This window comes from Calliopsis andreniformis, chromosome 5 (assembly GCF_051401765.1).
Source record: "Calliopsis andreniformis isolate RMS-2024a chromosome 5, iyCalAndr_principal, whole genome shotgun sequence".
Lineage (NCBI taxonomy): Eukaryota > Metazoa > Arthropoda > Insecta > Hymenoptera > Andrenidae > Calliopsis > Calliopsis andreniformis.
The window spans coordinates 4,815,811-4,835,232 of NC_135066.1; the positions used below are offsets into that span (position 1 = coordinate 4,815,811).

Here is a 19,422-nt window from a genome sequence, read left to right on the forward strand (position 1 = left end):
GTGCACAGGACCAATTGGAATTTCCTGATCCCTACCACGTGGCCGAACTTGCGCACGCAGATTGCAGTGTGTTAACCTTTAAGTGCAATTCTATCGTATCTGTAGTGGTGTCATACTATGGCAGCTGTCGTACGCGGTGCTGCCACCTGCGCATCATTCAAATTAAAATATAAACAAAAAATATACACTTTTATTTTATTTATCACTTTTATGAGAAATAATAATTTCGCTTCGATAGACAATTCTATTAAATAATATTGAAAATATAAGGCGTTGTTAATTGGCAAAGAGAAGGGGGAGGAATGTGGTAAAGGTTTAGATAAGTTGAGGAAGATTACGAAAAGGAGGCTGGTTAGACACAGATACATTTTATCGCTCAATGTTGCTTTCTTATTCTCTGTTACTCTTACAAAATACTGCGCTGATTTAGTTTCACATCTACTGTACGCAAATAGATGTGTACAAAAGACATTATGTATAGACTCTGAGAATAATGATTGTGCGTTTTCTTGTCAAATCTGTCTCGTAATGTGCAATGTACAGTACATATAAATACTATGTACATACTATGACGATAGTTTGCTATAATTATTTTGCAAGTTTTTGAAAATGAAAAGAGGAACAGTATTTTGAAATACATTACTCAACAACAATTATGACATAGAAAAATTGACCAACTTTGACTGACGCTGACTCCGCGAAGAATCATCATAGGGTCATGATCTTTTTTTAGATTAAAACTTGGAACCTTTGCTTTAAGATACTATGTCTCAATTTTAGGTTTAATGTACCCCTGACACTGGAATTTCCTAAATTTAAGGGCATATTTGTCATATTAAAAATTACAAAGTTTGTTGGCATGCACGGACTTTCTAAAATTTTTTTTGCTAATGTCGTTTACAGCAGCATAAAGATCGATCCTTTACCTTCAATTTAAAAAAAAGATCAAGTCGCTGCGATTTTTTTTCGCAAAGTTACAACACTTTAAGAGAACCCCTGTAATTTTGTCATGTGTTGGCACTATTTGATATACTGAAAAATGCAAGGGCTCCTTCAAAGTGCTGTAACTTTGCGAAAAAAAATCGCAGCGACTTGATCTTTTTTTTATATTGAAGGTGAAGGATCAGTCTTTATGCTGCTGTAAACGACATCCGCAAAAAAAATTTCAGCAAGTCCATGCATACCGACAAACTTTGTAATTTTTAATATAACAAACATGCCCTTAGATTTAGGGGGTTCCAGTAGTAGGAGTACATTAAACCTAAAATCGGGACATAGTATCTTATAGTAAAAATTTCAAGCTTTAATCTACAAAAAAAATCATGATCATATGATAATTTTTCGCGGAGTTATCGTCAATCAAAGTTGGACAAGTTTTGCCCAACATTTTTCTATGCCATCATTTTTTCGAGTAGTGTATGTGCACTATATGTACAAGACGAACATATGACAATTCTATTCCTTCACACTGTGTAAGACAAATAGAGATTCTCTGTACTTAAATCTATAAGTACTTTTATCGCTCGAGATATGTGATACATTTTTTGCAGTTATCTAAGATTAGGATTCTGCAATGCTCAAAAGAACAGCGTAAATTTAACGCTTTCCTTTGCACGTTCGTTCGTGGATGCTAACGCGATCAGGATTGAAAGTCCTTTTGCAATGCTTGCACGGGACTAATTGGCTCAAGTGTGATTTCCAATTGGCCTCGGCCGTCGCCACCGTGTCAATTACCATGTTTCCTGTTTCCGGATCTCCTGTTTATAGACATTTATAAACATTAAAAAATTATTTATAAACTGGTAGCTTAAATTTCACTTTATAAGAGTACAACTACAGCTGTTTCACAAAACTATGTCACTTACAGTTCGTAACTGTACAGTTCTTTGATCGATATAATTAGACTGACCTACCACCACACAACCAACATTTTTTTTAAAGAATATTTACTTACGAGTGTAGACCATTTCAGGTTTCTGCGGTTCCTTTCTCCTCTGATTCGGTGGCAATTTCTCATTCTCCGCATGCCACTTTTTCAGGCACTGTGGCTCGTGAATAGCTATACTGCTAGATCCGAAGTCTCTGCCACATATGTAGCACGCAATTGTCTTCTTCAAGGTATCCTAAAACCAATTACCTTCGAATTTCTATTTCGCCAATTACCCCCACAAATAACACTTGAATATAAAAGACACATATTTATTGCACGTAACAATGAACATCGATTCTTATTCTACAAAAAATTTCTATCACGTTTACAATGGCATCTGATATAAATGATCGCACAATGAACATCGAAAAATTCAAACATACGAATATTGAAGAGAATTTATTCGTACAATGTGAACATTCGGCAAAAGTACATCGAAGTTTATAAATCATGCAAACTGGATAATATAAGCATGCTTTCCAATACGACTCACCCCCGTCGGGTTAATCGGAGCTTCTTGCAGGCTTGATATTTCAAGCTTTTGCTGAAAGTTCGACTCTTTCCTTCGTTGTTGAACTGCCTGTCTATCATTCTCGATTTGAGATCGCTTGATGCACTGAGGTTCGTGTATCTTGATGCTCTTCGTGCCAAAGTTCCTGCCACAACTTTGACATACGACCGTGGGTGGTCCCACTTTTGATGTGCTGACTGATTTTTCGGGAATAGGATTCTCTGACTTCTCCGAATCGGAATTCTATCGGTTCAAAAATTCCTTCTTATTAATATAAAAAACAACGTTCAATTATATACATTGATGAAGTGATTTCACCTTTGGTGAAGCTTTGCAGCTCTTCTGATGAATTTGTAAACGTTCTGGGAGAAACGTTCTTCCGCATCTCGAGCACGGAACTAATTGTGCCTGAAATTACGTAACGAATCAAGGGATAAACTCTTGGAAAGAAAAGAGTTCTTAATGAGTCGCAATGCGGCTCTTAGTTTTTAGATCAAACATGCCGTTAGTCTCAGGAAGTAAAGCCCGTGCAAGAAATGTGGAACAGCACCTTGAACACGATAGGGCTGGGGGATTATAGTGCGTGACGCGTCCTCCACGTGGAACCAGAGACCTCATAAACGACTACTTGTTATTCGTACTTATAATTCCAATGTATGCATATAAGGCGTATAAGGGCGAGCTTGGACATGTCACGTTACCATTACGCATAAAAAGCTCGCGACCCTACATCATAATGTTAGAATTGATTCTCTTTTTTTGAAACTACTTATTACTAAAAGGTTAATTACTTCTAAAAACCAGGAACGTTATTTACTTTTATGAGAAGTAGGTAATTAATCTAAAGTAAGTTGACTGTGAATTAAAAAATGTTAACTTTCGTGATTTGGAGCGATATTTTACAGTGACATTTGTTTTTTATTCTTTGTCAAACTTTTTATTGTCCCTTTACGTTTTCTGTCTCTTAAATTTACATAAAGTTAAATTCTAAAAATAATAGTTTTGACTTTTTTATTTCATTTGAATCTGTAATTATTAATCTTGTGAATGAGTTCGCATATAATTAATTTTATTGAACACTGTATAGAACCGAAGTCATCCGTAACTTGTTTGTATTACATCATCGACTATTAGAGATCGTCGACTGGTCTGATGAATTTACATAGCAGATGACTCATTCAATTCATCAGAATATATTGCCTGATGTCATCAAATACGGAAACTTCAGAGGATTTTGGTTCTTTGAAAACGTTGTAGTTGCTCGAGTAAAATATTAAACACAAGTATATGAAAAAATTACTTTGCCTGGTGTTGTAGGTACAATGTGCACGTGTGAAAAGAATTTCAAATGAAATACCTGGCTTTCTTCCCATGCAGCTGCATTCCATTCTGAATGATCGATCGCTACTTCGGGCCTTTGAGGTGTCGGACGTCTTTGACTCGGTGGCAAAGAGTTATTTTCTCGCTCCCACTTCTACGACGATAACAGTCATCAATATTCATGCTACAACTTTGTACATTATCAATGAAATAAACCCAGAAACCAAGTAATACGTGAACCTTACTAATTCCTTATCATTTATGTAAATCTTTCAATATTAATGCGCTAGAGATGCCACGTTTGCACATTTTTTAAAATTGTGCTACGAACATGGATAGACAGCTGAGGTCATATATGGATGTATCTAGCCTACATACTTCTGCATAAACAATAGCTCACGCGCGAATCATGACCGTACGTGGATCACCTCGTGCGCCTATGACAAGATAGCACGAAGTATCGACGGTATCTATAGTCATTCCGATATCAGATCCAACAATTTGCGCCGTACGTACAGTTCTATCGATTTTACAATGTGCCTTGACGTATTACGTGCTTTCAGAGACATTCGATAATATTCATACACCGCATCCGACATGAGTGTGTGAATAATGCAAGTTCAAGTTCAACGTAGATCAATCTTGCATGAGCAATCCCATTCACTAGCAAACATGAGACAGGACATCAATTATCAAAACGATATTATATTCTCCTACTTCCCTTATTTTCAAGAGCCAGTATCTAAATGTCATGCAATGTCATCCAAAGCGACCAGGCAGAATAATATTACAATGAATAGATAGTTCCTAGAATACCTACTTACTTGCATACACCTAGGCTCGTGAATAGGAAAGCTGGCAGTGCCAAATTCACGCCCACATATGTAACAAGTGATTGTCCTTGGCCCTTTCTTAATCTGCGCCGAGGATGGCCTACACGATGGACTTAATCGCTCCTGAGGATTGTCTGATTTAGATTTTGTCTCTTGAACAACTTCCTCGACCTTGTTTTTGCTCTTATCGCTACGAAAATTCAAGGCAACCGGTTTCTGGATGGACTTCGGTACCGTACTCTTCGACTTCGTATTTGTGGGACTGTCCTTTGGTTTCTGGGTGCTCTTTGGGTGGCTATGAAATCGTTCGGGTTGGTCGGGTTTGCCGCAGCTTTTGCAAGGTTCGGGAGCACTCTTCGTCGAGGAGGCTGTGAATACCTCCAGCTCGCTTTGTATCGTCGGTCTTGAGTTTTTCTTTTTCAAGGTGGAGAGAGAGGGTACTTTGTTGCCTGTTGCTCCATTTCTAACCGCAGAACTATTATTAATGTTTAATATTATTTTAACTACTTTGTGGGATTATGTATAGATTGTGAATATTTATGAAGATACTAATTTTTTTTTAATTTCTGGAAACGTGAAAAATAAGCTTGGTACTTTCGGAGAAAAAAATGTTTAAAATTCAAAATATCCTGGTAGGTACAAAAAATCTAAATCTTTCTCTACCAGAAGTTGTGAAATTTTCGAATGCGCCACAGGATATTTCAGCAGCTAATTACATCGTATACCTAATGTAAAATGATTATTTTTGCTCACAAATTAATTTTAGCATATTTTTCGCATATCCTGTATATTGTCTGCATATTCCTTGCATATTTGAATACATTTCAGCTTTATAAATATTCACAGATTAATTGTCAAACTCCAGCCAACATCCCATGCAACTATATAGAATAATCACAAACCTATTATTATTATCATCCAGTTTTCTACCATCGATATTCTTCCTCGTGGACAGAGAGTCCTGTCCAATGATCTTCGCGTGTTTCTGCATCCTCGGCGATTCCGTGGCGATTTCGACGTGGCCAAGTTTCGCGTCCAGGATCTGTTCGAAGCTTCGTCGCTTGTGTCGTGTCAAAGTGGAACCGTTGCACCACGTTGCCCCACCGTTCGACGTTCTAGGACTCTGCTGCTGTTGGCGTCGTTCGGCCACGGTGACGTCTTGTCGGCACCTTGACGACGATGGGAACGACAACGTTCCCCCACTGATTGCTTTCGAGAGACGAAACCTCGTCATAGAATCGCTGAAAAGCTCCTTGCTCAGCAAGGACATATCAAGCTTATCGACCAAGTTGGGGTCCAGGACGCTCGGTTTCTCGAGGTTCGCGGTCTTCGGTCGCTCCAGGTCCTCGTAGACAGACACCCCACGTTTCATTTTTGGTGGCCAGGTGCCGATATCCGGCGTCTTCGATTTTCCTCGTTGTTTTCCTTTTTCTGTGTTAGTTTTAACTATGTACTTTGAGTTTTCGTAGATCGACAGAGATGTTAGCAAAATAGAATTGGAATTTGAGGAATTATTTTTCAGGAACTATTTATTTTTATATAGTACGGTACTTGCTCCTACTTCTGTACACTCGGAGTAAAATTATTTGTAAAAAAGAACTTTCATATAAATTAGGGAATTCTTTTTTTTTATTTAAATTTATTTATTAATTACATCAACCAAATCAGATCAAGATAAACGTCGTTAATATTTACTTACTTTCCAACATATCCAGATCATCCTTAATCACCAAAAATGTTTTTTCAGAGAGGAATTCTGTTGGTCCTTTTTTCCATTTCATGATTTCCACTGTAGACACTGTGATCGCGACTGATCACCTCGAATTTGAAGAGTTCCACGCAAGAAGCGATTCGAAATGATTATTCTACAGTTCCTTTGCGTCACTGTCATAAACACGATTTTACGTGTCGAAAAGAATTCGATATTTCAATATTTCATGATTTAGACCTCTACATAAATCGAATGTACCCTCTTCCGAAGTGATTAAAGCATCAACACTCTAACTGCAATTAGACACACTTAAATTTCATAATCGATTCGATCTGTTGTAAGTACGAATCGGTTCCGTAACCTTTTTTGGTTATCGCGATAAATAAGCCGATTTCCCTTGTAACTTCCGAATCGTTCTCGCTGACAGTTCACTGAATTCAATTTCCTTTGGAAGGTTCATTATATTATTTAAACCGTCTCACGATTCTCGCGATTAAGATACAAACGCAATTTGAATTCAAAATTTATTAGTTACGCTCGACCATGTATAAAAGTTCCAAAGTAGTTTGTATAATAAAATTGTTGAAGACGTAACACCACACGTGTGAAATTATGAATATTTCAAACAAAACGAATGCACCACTTATATCAGTTCCTGTTTCAAACACGATACAAAGCACAAATGAAATCTATTTATGTCTTTTAACAGGAAAAAATACGTCACTATTTTTACTGTTTTAAGATAAGCTTTTTATAGGACAAGTATTCCTGTCCTTGTTAATCGTTAAATTTCGATTGAAACTATGCGCGAGTTTTAAGGTACAAATATGATTTTAAACGCGTAGCCCTTTGTCAGCGAAACAGCCGGTGAACTGAGGCTCAGTTTACCTTGCCATTGGTTACATATAGCTTTTACCTTTCTCATTGTGGTCGACTGTGTGAAGAATACAGGTGGCCACGAAAATCGATCCAGCGAGTACTATTAAACAACCATATCGTCAACTCATTTGAGTATATTTTCGTCATCACTTGGAGGCATGCTAAGACGTTAGACTATTTTGAATGGAGCGACCCTGTCACGAATTAACAACAACAGAAATTTTTGACAATAGATTCGACTTTAATTGTAGTTAAAATCAATCATTTCTTAAAAATGTCATCATACGATATATTCAATATCATTCATAAGGTACTTGTTTTTTCTTCCATCGATTTTTACATTCTCCCGCTAATATCGAATAAATTAACTCTATCTCAAATGTTGCATTTTATACATGCTTCATTTCAACTTATCGAATTCATTACTAAATTATGCAGACGGTAAAGTGAAACGTCAACAGTATTTTCTGTTTGTATAACTATTGCAATCATATTTCAAAATATGTAGGTGTTTCACGAAAAGAAAATTTTTGTTGTGGGTTTGCGCACATAATTGCGCAGTTTTATTTATATATTTCATCAAAATTTTCTTTGTCCAGATAGAACAATCACTATAAAAATTAAATACGTAGTATTTTTTACATTTATAAATGTATTTACAGAAATGTAAAATATTAGAACACTATCGTCGATAACGATATCGTTTGAAATGAAACCACAACTGAAAGATATTGTTATGGAATTGACATCTAAATCCTCGTTTGTACGAATACTCCCATTCCCTGTTAACAATTTTAAATGCGATGTCTTCGTAAGGTGGCCCAGCGTGAAATCTTAAGATAGCAAAGTCTTTATTATCGGCACAGGGTGTCTGAAAAGTAATAAAACATTTGTTAAGAGTGTATTCTTAAATTATTGTTAAGGATAACATACATTTGATCAAGGAATGTATCTTACCAAGAAGTACTCTGGAGTTGTGTTCTTATCTATGAGATCTGGATAGAATATGTTAAATTTATAGCCCTGAACAATCTTCGGCGGTGGATTATCCATGTCATAATGCGTCTGATTGTATTTATTCCATTCGAAACCAGTATGTACCCGATTAAAGTACCTTGGTTTTCTAGGTCTATACTTATCAGACCACAAATAGATTTGCGCTTCCAAAGACGATTCGACGCTAAACTGTGCTTCATCGGAGCCCATATTTTTACGTGCTTCTCTATGCATTGCTTGCTCCTCAGCGGTCATTACATTCTGAATCTTTCGTCCCGTACTAAGGACTTGATTCCTAGCATACTCCAACCGCTGATTATCGTCCTCTTCTAGAGTGACTATAGTTCCTGGTTCAAGCTGTGAATAAGGTATATACTTTGGAGAATAACCCCCAGATTCATATTCACAGAAGGACTCTGACAAGAGGTCATCAGCTGCACTGGTACCTTCTTGATCATCGCTATAAAAACATAAAACAATTATATAAATATACACAGTATTTCACGATATTTGTAAATATAAACATATGTTGAATAAAATACGTACTCTGATTGACTTTCTTCGCTCTTTTCTACAATTGTATTGACAGACGATTCTTCTTGTTTTTCTGACTGTTCGCTAGTAGCTTCTCCTTGCGCTTGCGATGTTTCTGCTTCTGTTTCCGTTCTTGCTACACCTTGTTCCGCGATTAGAACTTCCAATTTCTTACGTAAATTTTCTTGATGTCGATCTCTCAACCGTGCTCTCGCCATATGCGCTGAGGAGAATAAATAGCTAGTACAAATATATTTGTTAAATGACGCAATTTCAATATACATGGATAACTTTTTTAGCTTACCTTTTAATTGAGATAGAAGACTTTCCCAATATCCTATATCAACACCTTCGGGTTTCCCTGTAATCTTTGCTTCAATTTGTAACTGCAAGGCTTCCAATTGTGCTGCAGTTTTTCCTTTGAAAATAGCAGTAACATCTTTAGCTACTGATTCATGTATACCTTCTCTTCTTCCCACAGCTAAAACAGGGTATATTTATATATTAGTATTTTATCAAAGTATCCTAAAAACAAAATTGTTTTTACTCTTTTAGTAATTACTTACCAACTTCATATTCTGATCTTTCTAACTTTCTCAACTTATGCAACTCATCCTCCACAATTACTGTAATATCATTCCAATAATCTAAATTTTTACCACGTTCCAATTCTTTGTAAACTTTGATATCTTCAATGAGATCTTCTAGATCTTTTACATGCAGTCCACGCAAATAAGTATATGGTTCATGCATCTCCACAGCATCAACTTCTTCTTCTGCACTAATATATTTTGCAAGGAGATCAATTGGCTTTGCACGACCATCCTGTATTCTAATACGAGATCTCAGTCTTGCCTGTTCCAAATGAAATTGATCTTCTTGTCTTGCCCACTGTTCTAACTGTGCTGCTTCTTTTCCTCTTTGTAACATTGTCATTTCTTCTTCCCTTTGTTGCCTTTCTAACTCTCTTTCCTGCCTCCTTTTCTTAACTTTCTCTAACTCCCTTTTATTTTCTTCTTGTTTATGTCTGTTTCTAATCTCTAATTCTTCTCTACTAACACCAAGCAAACCTTCCTTCTCAAGTTTCTTAGACCACACAAATGTGGACAACAAATTTCCATCACCAAATGGATTGTCTGTATTTGTATAATGTAAATAGTCATTGTCCCAACCCATTCTTTCTTTACGCTTGCGTTCTTTAGCTTCTTTCTTCTTCAAACGGCGTAATCTTTTCTCTTCTGGTGTTTCTGTAGCTTTCATCAATTCTTTCTGACGTTTTCTCTCTTCAATTTGTTTTTGTCGTTGTTTTTGTAATTTTTCTAACAATTTAGTAAAATCCGACGAAGAATTGGATGACGTACTAGTGGATTCACTCGAATTTGAAGACGATGATGAAGATGACGAATTTGACGAGGACCTAAAATAAAATAAACGATTGTATAGCGAATACTTACTCATATTATTCCTTTACACTTACCTCTTTTTGTTTTTGCGTTTCGAAGATTTTTTACGAGACTCCCGCGATTCAGAAGAATCCCTGTGCCTAGACTTTTTATGCTTTTCACTAGAACTTTTAGAATGTTTATGTCTCGATTTCGAACTTCTTGAACGACTTTCATAATCGCTATCGCTATCCCTGCGCGAAATCCTATCTTTGTGTCTATGTCGAGCTTTCTCTTCCTTTCTGGATCTACTGTAATCTCTTCTATGAGAATATTTATCCATTTTCTTGATTGATTTGTACGTTATATTTCCTCATGCAAAATACTCCGTGTTAACCTTAAAAGTGTGACACTTAACCTCACAACTACGATCATTTACGACGAAATAACATCCGCCATTGTGGAATTCTCACAGCTGATTCCGGTTTACTACGTACAAATTACTGTTGTGAATTTAAAAAAAAAATACGGTACATCAGACATTCAAAATTTTAACGTAATTCTAAAAAAAATTATAGTTCTATAAAAATTGGTCTTTTAATTGTCTTATTTTTCATTAGAATTATTTTTCATTGACCGTCAACAACTAGAAAGTACTTTCCCTCCATTCCCCTGAAGGCTACATCCGTTAAAGTTTCAAACTGGAGAGAGCATACGTTGGAGGAAGGTTTTCGAAAATTCTCGGGCGATCTTTGTCGCGTTCAGCGATCGTACATCTGGTTTTTGAAGTTAGTGAATAGTTGTGTTTAGTGGACTACAATGTCGCATAAAATCTACTACTCGGATAAATACTACGACGACAAATACGAATACAGGTTGGTGGAAATAACGGCCACATATAATGACCCATTTAGGATTTAGATTTTGATCAATTGTGCCATTTTGGTCAATTGTGTTGTCACGATATGTGTATAATTCTTCCTAAAGTATTGAACTAGTGTTCGTATTTCATGAATCAGTGCAAAAAAGAATCTTTGACTAGTGAGAAATACATTGCGCAATATTTTATTTGATTTAGGCGTAATTTCTTTGTTCAATTTTTGGGACAGACGTACGATGTCAGTACGTAACATACATTTAAATGAGCGTCATTGTTCTCTTTTATTAGCTTTATCAGCGCTGCATCTTAACTATGGAGAATAAAGGATTATTAGAAAATACAAATTTAATTTAAATTTTGAAACATGTCTTGAATTAGGATTATTTTAGTAAGAAATAAGATGCTTTCAATGAATATTTGATTATTAACAAAACTATGCGTATTTTTTTTCTAGGCATGTGGTGTTGCCAAAAGAGATGGTAAAATCAGTGCCTAATACCCTGCTTTCTGAAAAAGAATGGAGAGCTATTGGTGTTCAGCAAAGTCAGGGATGGGTACACTATATGATACATAAACCAGGTATGCTATTTCAGATTCTTTCACATCCCATAATTTGTACTCTTTATGAAAAAAACACCAAAGTTAAAATGAAAAACATGAAGAACTGTTTGTGTGTTTCAGAACCTCATATTTTGCTCTTTAAGCGAAAAATAACCACCAGACCGCCATCAGATGATCAAGTAGCTTAATACGATTTATTGTACCAATTTGTAAATAATGCTTCAGATCATTGTTAATATTCATAGATAATCTTGATTATCAACTTGACAATTGACTATATAATATTAGGAATAGTTGCCATATAACTTTTTATTTCAAAATCTGTCGAGACAAAAGAGGTGCAAGAAATATTTTAAAAATTATAACATCATTGTGGCCTTCTTCCATATATAATGTCAATGAGTCATTCATAGGAGCAAAAGTATTCTGTATATATGTCTATAAAATGCCTTAGTTCTTAACTGCTATTTACATAGATCTTAATTTTGGAATTACCATGACAACTTGGTATTTCGTTCTCTATAGGGAACATGAACATAGTCAAAGAAATGAATGTTCAAAGAACATAGAAATATTCTAGTTTTTTACAGAAAATCGAAGTTCTGAAGCAGACATAGCCATTCTGTTTGGAATTTAATGAATAAGGAAAATCCTCATCACTTTGTGATTACAGTGCCTTGCACAGATGTGCTGAACTTTATTATTAAGATATACTTTAATATTATTCTTAGAGTAATCATTCCTTATGTTTAATAAGTAAGATATGTTAAGAAATATGTCTTTAAGTTCATTGACAGTATACATACGCATTTAAAATTTAATTAACTATGAATTAAGCATTAAATTTTATGTTTATTGTATACCTTGCCATAAGATTTTTATATTAATCAGAGTTATATTATGCATTACGTTTGCTTTATGTATAACTTCATTCAGACTCTGCTCTCTAATGTATTTTTCGCGATATTATTTTATCAGTATTCCCCCCCAACAATTTCGTATGCTTAGTATTAACTGACTTTGATGTGTTCTTTTTGATACAGAAAATACGTACTGTGAATTCTCAAATAAATGTTTGTAATTAAAATAGTTGGTCATTATCTTCATCCTCTTTATCCTCTCGCGACAAAAAGGGCGAAACAAATTCATCCGTATATGCGCGAATTGTGTCTGACGAGTATGGGACAGAATAATTAAAACAATCACGTGACTGACCTCAATCCAATTATACAAACATTGTCCCTAGCGGTCAAGTAATTCTCACACCAATTTTTGTAAACTGTTCATTAATTAAATCATCGTTTATGGACTGACGTACACACGTATTGCGTATAATAGTTCGTTTCTCTTTTATTACATAATTTCGTTGTGGACACCTTGTAACAAGGAAACAAGTAATCAACAAAATCCGTTAAAATTGAAAAAAGTAGATAATAATCGTTTATTTCCAAATATATTTCGAAATTATCTTTCGCGCGTAAAAGGAAATTAAAATATTCAATTGAAGAACGAGACACTCATTTAAAGTGGTTCAAGATATCGAAGTAATATTTGCCAGTGAGGCTGTGGTACTCTTATCAACAGTTTTCTCGTGATGTCAACCGTCATGTCGCAATGATTGTGATTCAAAATATACGACTACGCCAACGCTGCCAAATATGGCATAATAAATTCCGACAAGTTTCGAACGCCTCGATCGGACTCATGCGATTTCGTAAACGAAATTCACATGTGTGATATTCCTATACAAAACTCACGTGTCTGTTACATGCTTGGACATTAGTCGAACAAAATATTTATAAAATGTGATTACACATTTGTTAACACTGTATTTGAAATAGTTTATTGCTTTCTTTTCTTGTGTTTTAAAATCGTATCAACTCGTTAGTTATTAATGATTATAAACTATTTTGAATTTTACATTAAGATTTACAATAAGCTGAAATTTAAAATACATTATCTTTCGTCAAGTTCCACTACTTTTTGTTTTATGGAGCTGATCAGTTTAGCGTTAGAGTATCTCACGTATAAATGAAAGGTTTTTGTTTTCATTTCAAAATAAATTTGCCCAAGCCTGTTATATTAGGTTTAGAATAAACACGCTATTGCTAGAGAGTCCCTAGTGGGGGGCCCCCCATAAATTCTATGTGCAAAGGTAAAGCAGAAAAAAAGGCACGTGGGGAGGGAGATGGTGATCGAGAGTTCAGTGAAAGAAGGCAAAAGGAGCGGCCGGGTAAAGAGAGACACAGACAGAAAAAATGGCATTGGCGAAAGGGTGATGGAGAGGGAAAGAGATATGTTGATCTGGTAGTCTGGTGGGCACACGTGTTGCATCCACGCGACGAAGGGCTTCTGTTCTCATGGAGCAACCCGGCACTCCACGAGAACGAAGCGCAGAGACAGTACGACGATCGTGCTCGCGAGAACAACATTTCGCGCCTTACGTTGAATCAGAACGTGCTCAGCATCCCAATTTCGAAAAGAACACGAAACGACCTGATCTCACAGGAATCCCACAGTTGCATGTGAAATTTGTCTCCACCCACACTTAATCGTAGAAATATCCATACAGAAGGGTGAGTTCTTTTTTGTTTTTTAATTCATATGTTTACCAATCAGGAAATATTCAAATGAAACTGTTCAAATGTATGACTGTTGATATAGTTGGGGGAATGTTTTTCGCTCTGGTAGATACTCACTTTGGTATTATATTCTCGATAAAAATTTAATTAAGCAATAAAGAAACAAAAGAATTCGAAGGGTAAAATCGTTTGTTGACGCGTTCTGATTTTTGCCCTCTCGATAACTGTTTCTGGAAGCAATTTAATTAGGTGTTTACTTATTGTGCGTCTGTTGGTGGTGAGATGAGACAGTTTAATGAACTGCATACAACAACTTCAGTCGCGTCTGCTGAGTGTGAACCGAACACGTGCGCTGGAGAAATTTGAACTGTTCTGTGGTGACTGTTGCGGGTCCTGGCCTTGTAACTGCTGTAGAGGGAGATAGAATCTGGGGAATACATAGTTCAATGGGTTGAACACTGAAAGGAGAAATGAAGAGTGATATACTGTAGAATATTATTTAAATTATTGGCCACTCTGTGAACGTCTGTTCCAGAAACTGATAACACACGACTATTAACTGAGTATCGCGACTACTAATCGTGCAAGAGTCGAGATCACTAAACGTGCACCATTGCTTTCTCATTTATTGACTGTTTTTTGCCGTACAATTGGTGCGTAGCTTGCCCCAAGGAAAACTGCGCAACTAAAAAAGCGAGAGTTTGTTATGCTTTTATTGACACAGTTAAAAGGCGTGTTATGCAATTTATGTTAAAATACCTTTCAAGATAATATTTTCTTCAAGCTTAATTTTTACTTCGTGTAACAAAATTTCGATGCTTATAATTATCATATATACATGCAATTAGTATCTATTATCACTTGCAATTTTGTCGATTTAACAAATAATTCAAATTTCTTTGAATATTCATCGTATTTTCGCCCCCAGCGATTTAAATACAAGCGGCACGTGTGACTTGGCTGACTTTCTTTGTCATCGTACCACATCCTCCGGTTGATCTATCGAGACAATCATCGTTAACGGAAGGTCAATTTTGATCTTATTTGGGGTTCCTGTTTTATTTGTACACCCCTTCGCGCGTATGAGTAAGAATAAATGGGTGCGTTGAAACTCCAGGACAATAGTAGATTTTTTTGTAATATACGATTTCATTGAAGGATGGGACTCTGGGATACACAGACAGATTTCCAGGACAGTTTGAACCGGTTAATTCCAGTTTCTACGAGATACACACGCATATATACGTACATGCAAAGCGCAGAAATAAAAATCGCGATTTTTTCCTTTAGAATAATTCATTGATCATCGTTTCTTGTCAATTGAATAAATACATCATGCATGTTTTTTATATCCTTTATGTCAAACTAATATTAATAGGCTAGCCTATACTAGAGCCTAGGCTATAATAGAATAGCCAACAAATTTTATTCTCACAATACCGGTCCATTATACATCTTATACCGGATGTGCTTTAAATTAGGAAACAGGGCTAAATTTAACACCATCTGCTCTTTTTTTTTTTGCGTTAATTGGGTACAACAATGAACGTATGCATGACGATCATTCCAGGCGATGCTCGAATTAACAATTAACACGTACAAATATTTCGTCATGTTATATATTATGTATGTTGAATTCTATTATCCATTATACTATGGTTAATTGGTATGCGAGACCAATTACAATAGTCTTGCACCATGTAGTTTTTTTCCTTGTCACTTTTGTAATCACATGGATGTAAATATGTATTTTACAATCGCATTTCAACGAGGAAGTATTTTACTGAATATTAAATTGAATCTGCTAATTTTCGATTACATACTATAATTACTATATATTTATAACATTAATATTGTATAACGTTAATTCCAAAAAAGAGCAATTTTTAATAATACAGCAAAAATAATGTAATTAAAAAATAATAAATAATGTAGCAAAAATAAGATATATCCATATAGAGTGTGTAAGACTTCTAATCTGTAATTAACGCTTAATCAATTTTGATATAAGCAAATTGTTCAAAAATTAAATTTCGTTGATTACGTAAATTAAAAAATTGAATCGTAATCTGGCGGTCAAGTACTCTTGACCGCTACTAGTTTGGAAATGCTGATTATAGAACAATCAACGTATTTATCTGAATTAATTGCTCGAGAAACTCCACAATTATCAAAACTACGAAAGTTTCCTTGATCTTCGCTTAATCTGTGATTTCACTTGAACAAGTTCGTCTTATCGCGATCCAGCATGTGTAAATATTTTAATATCGATCATATGAATTTGTGATCATATGAATAACGCGTGTTTTGGCTGGCCGACACTCAAAAAAAGATGATAAAGAAATTACAATTCGTCAGTCTCTACGTGTGGTTTGCTACTTCACAATCTTCCCTGAGGGAACCTTTCGTTATCATATCGAGAGGAAATGTTACGCAATGAATTTCTGCAAATCGCAATGTTGCTTCAGACAGTTTTTATGTAACCGTAAATTCTACATTTTAGGATCAAAAGGAAACGACGTCATGGCGCCACCTAAACGATTTAAAAACTTTATGTCAGAAAACATGCTAACAATGCTGACAGTGATTGGTGTTGTTGCCGGTACTGTCCTCGGCCTCATCTTGAGGTACTCCAGGGACGATCCATGGACGAAACGCGAGATCATGTATATTCAGTTTCCAGGAGACATATTTCTTCGAATGTTGAAGGCACTGATTCTACCTCTAATCGTAGCTAGCATTGTTAGCGCGATTGGTGGCTTGGATCTTAATTTGTCTGGTAATTCCTATACATTATACAGCTCTTTAGTCATCATAACAACCTGATCACCTGAGACGAAGAAGATTGTGTAGGCGTGCGAACTTGTTTACGCAATATTGAACCATAGAATTCCAGTATTTTCTAGAATAATTTAATTCCTTGCATTATTTAGATAACAAGTACACAACCTCTATCTTGTTAAACTACCGACTTATACTCGTCAGTGTCTTGATGATTAATAATACCCGGTTACGTTCTGTCTTTTGATACGACCGTCTGCTAATCGAGATTGTTATTTCCTGTTTAAATATGCAAAAATGTAGACTTTCTATTTTGATGATCTTTTAAAATATTTAATAAAGACTTTTTATTACTAAACAGGGTGAAACAATAATGTATCTTTTTCTTATAGGAAAAATTGGTATAAGGTCGATTTATTATTATGCAGCTACAACTCTGTCTGCTGTGGTTCTTGGTATAATATTGGTCTTACTTATAAGACCTGGTGAATTCCACACTCATGAGGTATCTGTAAAAGAAAATGTAAAGACACCTAGAAATGTGACAACTGTAGATACTTTATTAGACTTAGTCAGGTATAATATTAAACACATCATTTATGCAAATAAATTGCCTTTATTTTTTTATTAAATTTCTGTTCTTAAACTTTCAGAAATGTGTTTCCTCCAAATCTTGTACAAGCTTGCATTGCTCAAGTATGTATAAATATAATTTTGTAGTCTATATTTCTATGATTCCATCCCAGTTTAACTTGTTATTTTATTTCAGTACCGTACAATCTTAATAGAACCCAAAAATGCAACACAAGGTAAAAATTAGATTTAAATAAGTTGTGTTTATTATTTAGTGACCACATAATTTAATATCTTTTTTTGCTTTAGCAAACGACATACAAAATTGGGAAATATCTCATCAGTATGGGGATGGCATGAATACCTTAGGTTTAGTTGTCTTTGGAATTGTTTTTGGAATAGCTCTCAGTAAAATGGAAGAAGCTGGAAAACCACTGTTGAATTTCTTTGATACTTTGTCTGAAGCATCAATGCTCATCACCAAATGGGTTATATGGTAGGTATAAAATACAGTTTGGTCTATTATTACTTATGTAAATTTTACTTTAATCCTTTTCCTCAATTATAGGACCTCTCCCATTGGTGTGCTATTTCTGGTTGCTTCAAAAATCCTGGAGATTGAAGATCTTGGTGCTATTGTTGGACAACTGGGCCTATATTTTCTCACAGTATTATTAGGTTTATTCATTCATGGTTTTGGATCACTCTCTGTTATATTCTTTATTTGCACAAGGGAATTACCATTTAAATTACTTGCAAAAATGGGCCAAGTAGTAGCTACAGCATTCGGTACTTCGTCGAGGTAAGTAATTGTATAAGTAAAATATTAAAAAATATTTCGAGTAAATGAAAAATCTACTTTTGTAAACGCAGCACAGCTACTCTACCAGTAACAATACAATGCTTAGATAAAATGGGTTTAGATCCCAGAGTTACAAGGTTTGTTGTGCCAATTGGTGCTACTATAAATATGGATGGAACTGCATTGTATGAAGCAGTTGCTGCAATTTTCATAGCTCAAGTTAGAAGAGTCCCATTAAGTCTTGGTAACGTTATTGGTGTTAGGTGAGTCAATAAATTAAGCAATTGATTAAAAGTACTATTAAAGATATTATAATTGTAATATTTTTATAGTATAACAGCTACTGCAGCAAGTATAGGGGCTGCTGGTATTCCACAAGCTGGCCTTGTTACAATGGTTATGGTTTTAGATACTGTAGGGCTTCCTGCTGAAGATGTAACGCTCATCATTGCAGTAGATTGGTTGTTGTAAGTTCGCTACATTTACCAATTTTTTTTTATCAATTTTTTAGTAATTGTTTCATTTATATTTAGGGATCGTTTCCGGACAACTATAAATGTTGTATGCGACGCACTTGGAGCTTACGTTGTCGAACATATGAGTAAAAAAGAACTTGAAGCAACTGCAACTTTGCAAGAGGAAACAATTGAGCTAGCTAGAGTAGGGAAAATTGATGCATAATGTGTTCATCTTCTCCTTTATTAAAATTTTGCCATATATCACATAAACACAATTTTGATGTGTTTATATTTTTTTGTATACTTCTTAGGTAAAAATTCATTTCACTGTATACTCATGTTAAGTACAAATCTTGCTTTGTACATTAATCTATACGTATTTATATTATCGCTACATCAATAAGATACTTACCCAGAGATTTAAAGAGAAACTATGGAGCACTAATGTACTTTAAAGATCTAATTTTCATAGACTTGGATTCTCAAAAATATTTTAGATACATTGTTACTGTTTTACTTAATAATAATGCTTTATTGCAATTGATCTTATACTTAAAATGAAAACGTTACATAATACATGTTACTGAGACATTCCATGTATTTATTAAATGCAGCAAGTATAAAAACTTATATTCAGTACTCTTTCAACATATATCATTTCTGTACATATATAATATTTATTATATAAA

General features: G+C 35.0%; 2 protein-coding genes across 4 annotated transcripts; one reads left to right on the forward strand and one right to left on the reverse strand.

Annotated features, from left to right (window-relative positions):
• Positions 1–1,173: 1,173 nt before the first annotated feature.
• Positions 1,174–12,610, reverse strand: Cactin (cactin, spliceosome C complex subunit). The gene is given in 25 exon segments (XM_076378870.1): positions 1,174–1,754; positions 1,910–2,123; positions 2,424–2,684; positions 2,760–2,849; positions 3,799–3,915; positions 4,586–5,069; positions 5,497–6,040; positions 6,294–6,404; positions 6,464–6,478; positions 6,564–6,594; positions 6,651–6,736; positions 6,841–6,994; positions 7,129–7,284; positions 7,335–7,358; positions 7,400–7,423; positions 7,471–7,533; positions 7,580–7,593; positions 7,671–7,795; positions 7,868–8,055; positions 8,142–8,640; positions 8,727–8,937; positions 9,019–9,195; positions 9,281–10,131; positions 10,192–10,599; positions 12,592–12,610. Coding segments are annotated over 24 exon segments (4,845 nt in total). The 5' UTR covers positions 10,440–10,599; positions 12,592–12,610; the 3' UTR covers positions 1,174–1,596.
• On the forward strand, positions 10,797–19,221 carry Cks30a (Cyclin-dependent kinase subunit 30A). Of its 3 annotated transcripts, XM_076379222.1 has the most exons (11): positions 10,797–10,971; positions 11,431–11,555; positions 16,623–16,898; positions 17,293–17,476; positions 17,554–17,596; positions 17,670–17,709; positions 17,783–17,969; positions 18,042–18,275; positions 18,347–18,538; positions 18,608–18,742; positions 18,809–19,221. In XM_076379222.1, the coding sequence occupies exons 1-11, from the start codon at positions 10,916–10,918 to the stop codon at positions 18,954–18,956; spliced, it is 1,620 nt and encodes a 539-aa protein (XP_076235337.1). In that variant the 5' UTR covers positions 10,797–10,915; the 3' UTR covers positions 18,957–19,221. The 3 variants fall into 3 exon arrangements, with proteins under 3 accessions (XP_076235337.1, XP_076235339.1, XP_076235338.1); XM_076379223.1 differs by lacking the exons at positions 10,797–10,971; positions 11,431–11,555 and adding an exon at positions 13,977–14,113 and having other exon boundaries at positions 18,809–19,212; XM_076379224.1 differs by lacking the exons at positions 16,623–16,898; positions 17,293–17,476; positions 17,554–17,596; ... (4 more) ...; positions 18,608–18,742; positions 18,809–19,221 and adding an exon at positions 11,658–12,004.
• Positions 19,222–19,422: the final 201 nt, after the last annotated feature.

Excerpts from the sequence above, each read along its gene's own strand:
- Cks30a (XM_076379222.1), top strand. The coding sequence starts at position 10,916 with ATGTCGCATAAAATCTACTACTCGGATAAATACTACGACGACAAATAC. Across the intron at positions 10,972-11,430 it reads GACGACAAATACGAATACAG|GCATGTGGTGTTGCCAAAAG; the intron begins GTTGGTGGAAAT and ends TTTTTTTTCTAG. Across the intron at positions 18,743-18,808 it reads ATTGCAGTAGATTGGTTGTT|GGATCGTTTCCGGACAACTA; the intron begins GTAAGTTCGCTA and ends ATTTATATTTAG.